We start from the raw sequence: 10814 nt of genomic DNA, 5'->3' as shown, positions 1-10814 counted from the left end.
TTTTTCCTGCACGAATTGCTGAAATCGGACACTGCAAACAATCGAGTGTACACTCAGCAAGGTGGGTGACGCATTTTGCGTTGCACCTGATGACTCTCTGTGTCACCGAAGAGGTGATGTTGGACTTCCACGGGAAACATTGCTTTAACAGGAACAAGGTATGTAGCCTTTGGAGTGAAAGAAGTTTATCTTTTCAAAGGTAGTTAAAACTGTTTATATTTTTTTAGTTCTGTAAGTTGCACTAAATCAATTAAACCAACTACAATGAGATATATTACTAAAAAACATTCACCAATTAAATGAAAAAAAAATTCCAGGACACTTGAATGCTTAGCAATCTGCTAAATTGTGCAATTGACTGTTAAGGGTGTGTGTGTGTGTTTAAAAAAACAAAAAAAAAGCCGTCATTGAGCTTACCGAAGTTAATTCCACTTTTTGCTTTGTCACAGCGGGGAGCGACACAATAAAATCTCTTGATTGTGATGGATCACGTTTGTGTGGGAGGGGTCGGCTTGCCCTACTGAGGCAGCCTTGTGTGGCGGCGGCAGATGAGCCCGATGACTCACGTATACCGTATGCGTGAGTGGAGGAGTACCCTTACACAATCGCACACGTTACACACACTGTCACTCCTCTCCAAACCACCGCTCTCTTCTGAACCTCTTGCTTAACCCTGTTACCCCCCCACCCCCTCCCAGCTATAGATGATGATGCCTTGGGTTTAAGAGTGGTGATATGAGTAACACAGCGGATGATTTATCTGGAAGCCTTGGAGCCGAAGCAGAGATTTACCCGAGTGGCCGGAGTAATGAGAGTACGGCGCCCGACTTCATGCGAGAGTCTTTCCCGAGACCAGCCTGCAACTGCAACAGGTAGGAAAGACATGACAGACTTTTGCTTTTAAATGTCAGTGCAGGTAAGCCCAAGGCAAAAAGTTGCAGAGAGGACTTTGCACCTGTAATACGCTCAGCCGGTGTCGCGTACAGCGTGAGGGATTATTTCAACAGCAAAACTCGAACGTGTTGAAATCAAAGTTGGCACTTGTTGCTTTGCGGGAGATAATGAGTTACTCAATAACTGCGCTGTTTGCAGAGCGTCCTGGGAAGTTATGAGAGTTACATTAAGAAGACAAAAAAAATAGTCATAACAGAAGCAATACTAGCTCAATTTCGGAAATATATATTTTTGCAGGTAAAAAAAATAAAAACAAATTTTTCTATAATTAAATATTGGAAAAAAGAAATCCAGGTCATCCATCGATGAGGTAAAATATGTTTCTATAATTGAATTGAATTAAATTGTCAATCATTTTTGATAATATATATATTTACTACTATTTATTTTCTGTGATGTCGCTTTGAATTTGATTAAATTAGTCAACCCTACTTTTTTCATAACAGTTGCTCGGGTTTACTTGCAAATGTTTTATAGCCACATTTTGTATTTTGGGGGGCTCTGGTTAAAGCTTCACTTCACTTCACCAGGTTAACAAAAGAGGTCAGCAAAGGGTCACCTGCTCCACCTTGTCTTCCTGAAGGCGAAGTTGCTCCTGCTCCTGCTCTCTCGCACTCCGTCCCTGACTCGTTATTACCTTGGACCAAGATAAGTACAACACAAGTGAGCACTGTTTTATTTTATTTAATGTGGCTATCTTGTTTGGTTTGAATTTTTTGTTATTAAAAAGTTGAATGCATACGTAATAACCAATTCCCCCACTAGGTAGCGCAGTTACATTGTCGTTGCCTCATTTGTTGTCAATAGTTTAGAGTTTGTCTTTTTCTTTTTTCTTTTTTTTTTAACAAAGCGTCTTTTTTAAGGCAAAAATCCACCACCAAAACTGATGGCTAGGTAGTACCTATACTCTTATTGAATTGTGTTTAATTGATCAGAAATTTTCAAACACATGCAAAATAAACAAATTATGGTGCCAATAAAAATGAAACAAATGTGCTGGCTATCAAGGAAATTTAGCTGCCATAACTCTCTTTCTCTCTGACAGTTTAAATGCCGCTTGCTTTTGTCACACACAAAAAAGACATGCAATTCCAATGGTTGTAAAAAATAACTTGAATCTGTCATGCCGAAGGACATAAACTGCAATTAGATGCCAATTCCATTCAATACATCGTTCTAATTTTGGCGTAACTATATATATGTTTATGTAAATAAATTACATGTCAAGTCTTTAAACCCTAAAATGTCATTTTTGGGAATTGTGGGAGCAAGCCAGAAAAAACTGTCTGGAAGGTCTGAGATGAGCTTTGAAAACAGAAACTCTCGACTTTGAAGTTAACACGATTCATCATCGTTCTTTGCGGTAGATAAAGAATATATGTCCATGAGTCTTGTTATATCGCTCTACATAAAATAACTATACTGTTCCCGATACATAATTAACTGCTTAGCCACTTGTACGTTCCAGGCTTCAATTGAAAGAAACATGAACTCTGACTGAGTGGTACAAGTACTAAATAAACCTCACAGTCTTCACAACAAAGCAGTATTTAAATTGTAGTTCAAGTTGAACTATATTTAGACCACTATTGAAAGGCAAATGCAAACATCATCTCGGAATGAAAACTTTTGCAGAAGTACTTTTCCTCATATGCTTGAATTGTATACGTGCGTACATACTGTAAATTTACAGTCTTGTTAATTGACCCTGCTCAAGGATTTTGATTGGATCAAACCCGGTCAAGGACAACGCGTCTGGAGCCCCCTTTGTTATGGGAGTAGTGGAGACTTAGTTATCATGTGGGCTCCATTAATTCCAATTCATTTTAGCTGCGCGATAAGTGGCAGCGTCTGACTGTCTGGACTCTCACCAGTCCGGGTGCTGTGTCGGGAGATAAAGTCAGCCCTGTTATGGGAAGGCGGCCTCCTTCCACTCTCTTCTGCCGCTTCCAAGTCTCATGAGGAGCGTTGGTGTTTGCCACTGTGGGGTTAAATATACGCCGTGTTCTATTTTTATATGCAAAGAGGGAGGATGACTTTTAAAAATAGTCATCGTAGTCATCGTAGCATCTTGGTGACAGAGCAGTTTGACAATATACTTTGTAATTCTCATTGGAGCTAGTTTTAGATGTCAATTTTTATTTTTATTATTGTCACTAACCCATTTGCATGAAAAAAAACAACTCAAATAGAAACCAAATTAAATGAGAAGTCATGTCATGCAGGCTTGTTAGCTTTGTAACGCAGCTTTTACAAGCAAGGAAATAATTGCTATCTTGACGACTTCTTGAAAAATAGCAGATTGCTCCATTATGCAAGTGAGTGTTGAGTTCATGAATTGAGTTCAAGTTTCTCATGTCCTCCGTGGCCTTGTATGTTTAAATGAAATGAAAATAAAAACATGTTTGCTGCAGACTTTTGCAAGGAAAAAAAAAACAAGGCGAATGGGAAGCTTTTGCTTTCCAAGGGCAAAGGAGGAGTTCGTGTTTTGGGGAGGCAACATGACTTGTTTCTCACACTTAAATTGCAACACATCTCACTCTCGCTTGAATGTAGCGCCACTTACTCAAAGCCTTATACAATATTGTAAATCTAGCACCAAAGAGTGACTATGTATGGATGTTTTGTCGGATTGTCCCTGAAGACTGCAGCATGAACTTCCGTGCAAGAAGAGTAACCTTGCCTGCCATCACACCTCTTTGTCTGGAGAAGCGGGTAGGAACATTATTCATGTTTACAAGCAACCAAAATCTTTTTTGCCTCCTCATGTAAGGTCCATTTTTGTGTGTCATTGCTGAATGTACATTTCGATGCATAAATATTAAATCAGTCATTGTGGTTTCAGGAAGTTCTGAAATCAGCTTTGCTTTTTAAATAAATCATTTTATTTTATTAATTTATTTTATTATTTTATTTAAATGTAATTCCAAATGTTATGTTTTGGAGATTACTGTTATTGAATGGAATTTGATGAAATATTTTCAAGGGACACACTGGTCATCATCAAACTTTTTTTTTTTTGCCCCCTAATTGTTGTAGTGTCAAAGTAAACTTAGAATAAAGCAATTACTGTTGGCCACAAAGCTGATTGACATTAGAACACAACTTATTGAGCAACACATGTAGACAGACAATATAGACAAATAACTACTCTTCATCTTCTGTAGGGGAAAAAATAATTATTGTCACATACCGAGTCACTGATAGTGTAGTGGTGTTTCTTTTTTAAAGTTTCTTTGTAAGATTTCATTAGGCAGCTACCTGGTGGCCAAGGTAGGCGTTTCAATATGAGTGGCGCAATGATGTGAATTGCAGCATTTACTCATGTTTGCCTCTTTATATTTCATTTATTTGTTATTGTTTGTATTAAGCAAAATACTAGTGTTACTTTTTGTATGGAAAAACCCATTACAACATTTTTGGTTTTGTTTTTGGTGTGTTAAAGTTGCAACGAATGATACTCTCATCTCAAGGCACCACCTTATGCGTGTTTCCGTGCACCTCACTTGAATGTCAGTTGTGTGACTTAGCTACCGCTGACTGATGGCGACAATAAAAAAAGGAGCCGTTAAAGTGAAAAGGGGCAGTTAAGCAAAGGTTATTTGCTTTGCCGGCATCTTTGCGGCGACTTGCCGCGAGTTGCTTGTGCAGCTCCACAAAGCTGGAGGCCACCTTCCTCGCCATCACTCAGATAGAGCTGCAGCTGTGGGGGTGCGGTTCAAGGTTAAAGCAGACGAGTCTAATTGGCCAAGTGGCTCACACTGTCCTATCCTTGAGATAAGGTCAACGAGACCATTCAGCCGTGCGCGCTCACAATGTGGAGATTTACGCTTTGCTCGGCGCTCCGACTGTTTTCCTACGGTTGACGCCGCACGCGGGCTGGGCTGTTTCTTAGCAATTGTGCCGTTACAATTTAATAACACTCCATTTTTTTGATCAACGCTGTTTATTTATAAATAAACTGCAGCCCGTATTGATCAGGTTACAAATTAGGTACACATTGTGAAATCATCATTATTCTCTACAAAAAAAAATATATATATATATATATATATATATATTGATTGACATCCATTGCTTGTTGTTTGCAGGTAATTAAGATTTATAATGAAGATAACACCAGCAGAGCGGTGGAGGTCCCCAGTGACATCGTTGCCCGGGACATATGTCAGCTGTTTGCCTTGAAGAGCCACTGCTTGGATGAACACAGCTTGACTCTTTACGAGCATCTCTCTCATCTGGGAATCGGTAAAGCTTGACTTCATGGAAACTGCACGCTGTAATTAATTTACATGTAATGTCCGGGAATGTGGAAGCTGGCTTTTGTTACCATGACGACAAATGGGGGCGGAGATTTTACTTGCAGGGAAAAAGCATTTTCATTTGTGGGAGCAGCACTTCATACACTCCACTTGCATGGATGAACGCCCTGATAGCGCCTTTCCAAAGGAATTAAAAAGCTAATGCTAATTATTTAAACAAAACACATTGCAGCTCTGCTTACCTTTTAAGACATCAAAATTAGTTTCAACATGAAGCATCGATGTGTGAACGTTTTTCTCCTGACTAGAGAGAATCATCGAGGACCATGCGTCTATTATGGGGGTGATCTCCAGCTGGGCAATGGAAGAAGACAACCGGCTAAATATCAGGAAGAACTATGCAAAATATGAGTTTTTTCGGAAGCCTTTGGTGAGTTTGTCACATTTTTTTTTTTTTTTAATCATCCCATTTAAAAATAACAACCACTAAAAATTCTTATAGGACTTCTTTCCCGACCACATGGTGTCCATATCCAGTGGAAACAATATGGTGGTGGATCACTCTCAGCTTGTAGAGGTATCAACACATATTTTCCTATCTATTTGGATCATTGGTTCAAAAATATTTGAAAACCCACCTAAAACTTCAATTAAAACACATCAAATGTTCTCAGCCTACATTTTTTTCTTCTCAGATCTTTCTCCGCTCCGGCACCTGCCCAGAGATTCACGGACACCTCCACTCCAAGGAACCGAGCAAGAAGTCCTGGAAGAAGTTGTACTTTATCTTGCGGAGGTCAGGGCTATATGTCTCCAGTAAAGGAACTTCTAAGGTCAGTGAGCCAATGCGAAAGCAGATAACGCCGACTTTATTGTGCGTCAGTGGTTGTAGCATCATCCTGGTTGGAGTTGTTTCGAATATTTTGGTTTGTTCACGTTGCATACAAGGACAGCAAAATACTTCTCGCTATGCCACAGTGCTTTTTTATTTTTTATTTTTTTTTCAAGCATTATTATCACTCAAGTACTTGTATGGAAGAGATTGCACATTAGCGCCTGCTCGTAGACCAAACATTGGGACAGGAATAGAAGAAGAGAAAAAAAAAACATCTTCTTTTTATCGGGGTAGATTTGTTCTAGTTGTTCTAGTTTGTCGACACAAAAGGTCACCGGTTCATCTGGTGTTCTATCTCGGTCATGTTTCAAGGGAGCAGCGAAACGGGCTGAACTTGATTTGCCTCGCAGCAGCCTAAAGGCATTAAGAAGAGACGGAATGCTGCTGATGACTTCTTGACAGGCTTTTTTTTTTTTTTTATGGTTATGGAAACATGGAAAATAAATCTACGTGAGTTTTGATCGGGAATAAAAATCCGTAGTTGCAAACATGGTAAAATGAAAATTGTTGATAAATTTTTGCATGCACAACATGTTGCGGTTCTGCTTGCACTGACTGCAGTGGGTTCATAAAAGGCATTGACATTAAGAATTTCACGGCAGGTCATGATGAGGTCATTAAAAAAAAAAAAAAAGCCTACAAATCGTTTCACCTGTTACAGTGGACCTTTGTTGTCAGCGGCGGTTTATCGCTCTTGTGTGAGCGCAAACACTAAAATGCTGCGCTATTACTTGAAAAGGGAGGGAGTCGAAAAGGGAGGGAGTTCATGTGTCCCGTGAAAGCTGAACAATGGTAGTCTTTGTTAGGGAGGTTTTTTTTTTTTTTACACCTGTACAGATTCGTCTTTGGAACAGTTGCTTCTCTTTAGTACTGTATTGCCGCATGCTTGAACACAAACGCAATTATTTTTCATTCAGTTCATTTTTTTTTTTTAATAAAGAAAATAACTGCAGCTGTACAATAAAATGAATTAATAATGAAATATTTTCTGATGATTAATTGTGATCATACTCTTATAGGAGCCATGGCATCTTCAGTTCATTGCTGATTTGAGCGACTCCAATGTCTACACGTTGTTGTCAGCCAAAAAAGCGCACGGGGCTCCCACTGAGTTTGGCTTCTGTGTCAAGGTTTTATTTTATTTTTAGTATTTATTTGTGGTCGTTTGCTTTCAAAAAAATGATCTGATTCAATTTTTATGTGTGAAATTGTCTTTCTAGTCCACAAAGTGCACTTCATCCAGAGACATGAAGCTGCTGTGTGCCGATGATGAGCAGATAAGAACGTGTTGGATCACAGCCGTGCGATTGTTCAAGGTTGACTTTTAGATTCTTAAGTCGAGTAAAATGTTAGTTCATGACATCTTTTGTATGGTGGGATTAAAAAAAACAAAAAAAACATTTAATTCTCATGTCTACCATGAACAAAATTTTATAAATAATTTACAATTTTGTGGCTAGCTGCTAGCTAATGTACATTTCTAGAACGACACCGATACTAACGCGTAGATACCACTTTATCTGCCTGGCTGACATAACGTCTCGTCAGGTATTAATTACCACACCTCGAATGTATTTCTTGAACATAGTGCCCCCTACTGTGTGCTGGAAAAACATGCAGGATAGCAAACATATCCGTCAGCAATGCACTTTTCTGTTCCAGCATGGAATGCAACTGTACCAAAACTTCATCCAGCCGCACCAGAAACAAAAAGCTTCCCTGATGGTAAACTGGTTTTCTGTCACTCAAGTGTTCAATTTTAACTCCCACTTTGAACTTTACCGATATTTATAGCGTTACTTGTGTCAAATAAAAATCTGATGGGAATTTCACCTTCGGTTATGTCAATGAAGTTGTAACACCGAGTGTACTTTTTTCTGTCACAAGTGTGTTGAAATGAAACCTGAAGAGTCATTTCAGCGAAGCATCTCCGAGAACTCCCTGGTGGCCATGGACTTCTCGGGCCAGAAGAGTCGGGTGATCGAAAACCCCTCGGAGGTTCTCTCGGTGGCCGTGCAGGAAGGCCTGGCGTGGCGGGTGAGTCGCTGGAGACGACTCGGCATGGCAACGTCGTCAATTAAATTGTCTTCTCTGTTTGTTTTTGTTTAGAGGAAAAGCTGCCATCGACTAAGTGCACACGGAAGCCCTTCTGCATCCCAGAGCTCACTAAATATCGGTTGGATTGACTTTATTTTTATGCGTCACTTTTGAGTCATGTGCTGCCCAACATTTTGGGGCACCATGTCTGAAAGTATCTAGAACCTGATTGCTTGAAAATCCATTTGCTTCCCGCGCTTCAGCTCTCCATTTAGCTCAGCCCTGGTTTCACGGCAAGCTGTCACGGGACGAAGCTCAGCGTCTGATCACTCAGCAGGGTCCCATCGATGGGTAAGAAACTCTGTCGGCACACAACTTTATTGGCAGTTGTCAGGATGAAGGGGGAATTCAAGAACTGTTTGAAAAAGTCATTTTGTTTTCAGGTTATTTCTTCTGAGGGACAGTCAGAGCAACCCCAAGACATTTGTACTGTCGTTGTGCCACATGCAAAAAGTCAAACACTTCCAAATCTTACCTGTGAGTACCATAGACTGTCTTTTATGATGTTTAAGTCATGTCCACTTGGGTTTGTTTAGCATAAAACACTCACAGTGGTGAGTGGGATGCTGACTCCACACTGCTCCAACTCTTAAAACTGCTTGACTAAAATGAGCCCAAATTGGGTTAAATCGTGGGCTCAAGCCAATGTTGGTGTGTTAAATTATTTGATACAGCAAATCAATTATTCAACTGAATCTGCTGGGTCAAAATATTTCACCAAACTTTTGGGTAAACAGTAAAATGCAATGAGCACACTCGCACGTAGAAGCTGTTGTCGACCACAGCTCACACTCACACGCCTGACAATTCAAACCAATAAAAATACAACCAAATTGAATAAAGGATTAAAGAAAACAACTTAAAACCAAACCTGATCTATTGAAATTAATTAAATTTGGTGGGTGGGGAGTCAAAACAAACAAATGACACAATGCCATGAATCTTTGATTTTATGACTTTTCAAATTGTGTGAGGAACTCCACAATGCATCGTCATTTTTCCACCGCCCGGCAGCTGGATGACGCAGGCGAGTTAGCCTACAGCCTGGACGACGGTCACACGCGCTTCTCGGACTTGATTCAGCTGGTGGAGTTCTACCAGCTGAACCGCGGCGTGCTGCCTTGCAAACTCAAACAACATTGTGCCGGGACCACCCTGTGACCAGCGGCCTCCTCTCTGGCTCCTTCACACACGCTGATTTTGTGCGCATATGCACAATTATGCAAAGACTGGACGGGCTTGTGAGGTGCGTCATCCACTGACTGGCTGAAAGAGCAAAATTTCACACCATTTATGTGACTGTCAGCTCCCATTGTAATATAACAAATCATTACTTCTTGTAATGATGGATTCAGGTCTGCATTTTGCAATCATTTGAAGAGCCCCTCGCACCGTCTGATTTATATTCAACGTCTAAGGATAAATCAAAAGCTTTAAAATATATATATATATATATATATATATATATATATATATACTGATTTTTTTCTGTTTTCCTTCAGTCATAGTTTTGGTCAATGCCAACAAGTGTTTAAAATATTTTTAATAAATATTCTTGTTTGATATGCTCTTCTGGTGCTAATGTGGCCCCCAAGCAGCTGATCCTAGTATTGAAGGAATACAAATAAAATCAAACCGAGTAAAATATAAATATATAGATCCAACAATACATTTAAACATTAATTCTATCAATATAACAAATACACACACCTAATCAGTTAGACCGTCAATTCAAAAGAGAAACTTTCACAATTGGATTCCCTACATAAAAACAAATCATTACTTTCAGGATCAAATAAATCACATTTCCATTTTGAATTTCCAGAAAGTTCTAATATTGCAAGTGCATTGGACGGCACGCAAGATTTTTTATTAGAGTTGAAAAAGACCGAGCAAAAAAATCCAATAAATCATGTATAACCTGATTTTATTTTCAAGTGGACATAATAAATTCAAGCTTTCTCCGATGCATTGAACTGCATTATAAATTTCCCTAACTAGTGTACCTTTCCCTTCACCTGACACGGTTGCTTGCATTTTCGTTCACTTATTTATAGTGAAAACAGTTTATTATTTAATGGCCTGCCCTTATAGTTAAATTTAGTTGCTCCATATTACATGTGAATTCTACATCTTAACCCAGCATGCCAAGTGTGATTTAGTAGATTCTATATGCAGCATTCATGAGTGCAACTCAACATTACACTCAATGGGGGCAATGGCATCCACGGTGCAAATCATCTCATGACCGCTAGATGGTAGTAAAAGCATTTCGTTGGCTCTATTCCAGTTGGACATTTACGTCAACTTATCAATTTAAGTTGGCGTTAACTTGATGAGTAAAGTTACAGCAATTATCATCGATGATTACTGCTGACAATATACAAGGTCAAACGGATTTTCTGGTCACTAAATTAGGTACACCTGCAATAATAATGGGCAAATAAATTCAGATTTATTGTAGATTTTTTTTATATATATATCGTCCTTGTATTGGGCCTTGTTAGACTATTTCACAAGCGTGTATTATTCACTTTATCAACCCCCTAAACTGCCTTCTCTTTCTCTAAGGATGTGTACAATTATTACAAGTGCAAGTAATGACT

General features: G+C 39.2%; 1 protein-coding gene across 2 annotated transcripts; it reads left to right on the top strand.

Moving 5' to 3' along the window:
• The first annotated feature begins 7 nt into the window (after positions 1–7).
• Positions 8–9647, top strand: grb14 (growth factor receptor-bound protein 14). 2 transcript variants are annotated; one of them, XM_049727890.2, is made up of 16 exons: positions 8–158; positions 450–579; positions 699–872; positions 1485–1617; positions 5046–5202; positions 5525–5646; positions 5719–5793; positions 5912–6049; positions 7131–7241; positions 7332–7427; positions 7774–7836; positions 7999–8148; positions 8221–8287; positions 8412–8499; positions 8592–8685; positions 9223–9647. In XM_049727890.2, exons 3-16 carry the CDS (start codon positions 736–738, stop codon positions 9367–9369), a joined length of 1578 nt encoding a protein of 525 aa, XP_049583847.1. In that variant the 5' UTR covers positions 8–158; positions 450–579; positions 699–735; the 3' UTR covers positions 9370–9647. The 2 variants fall into 2 exon arrangements, with proteins under 2 accessions (XP_049583847.1, XP_049583848.1); XM_049727891.1 differs by lacking the exons at positions 8–158; positions 450–579; positions 699–872; positions 1485–1617 and adding an exon at positions 1624–3669.
• Positions 9648–10814: the final 1167 nt, after the last annotated feature.

The sequence above is a fragment of the Syngnathus scovelli genome, chromosome 8, assembly GCF_024217435.2.
Source record: "Syngnathus scovelli strain Florida chromosome 8, RoL_Ssco_1.2, whole genome shotgun sequence".
Classification (NCBI taxonomy): Eukaryota; Metazoa; Chordata; class Actinopteri; order Syngnathiformes; family Syngnathidae; genus Syngnathus; species Syngnathus scovelli.
This window is presented reverse-complemented; position numbering and strand designations above follow the sequence as displayed.

What these genes read in the sequence shown, in the direction of transcription:
- grb14 (XM_049727890.2), top strand. Translation starts at nt 736, where the DNA reads ATGAGTAACACAGCGGATGATTTATCTGGAAGCCTTGGAGCCGAAGCA. An exon ending in TCTCTCTCATCTGGGAATCG is followed by an intron (nt 5,203 to 5,524) that starts GTAAAGCTTGAC and finishes TCTCCTGACTAG; the next exon opens with AGAGAATCATCGAGGACCAT. An exon ending in AACACTTCCAAATCTTACCT is followed by an intron (nt 8,686 to 9,222) that starts GTGAGTACCATA and finishes ACCGCCCGGCAG; the next exon opens with CTGGATGACGCAGGCGAGTT.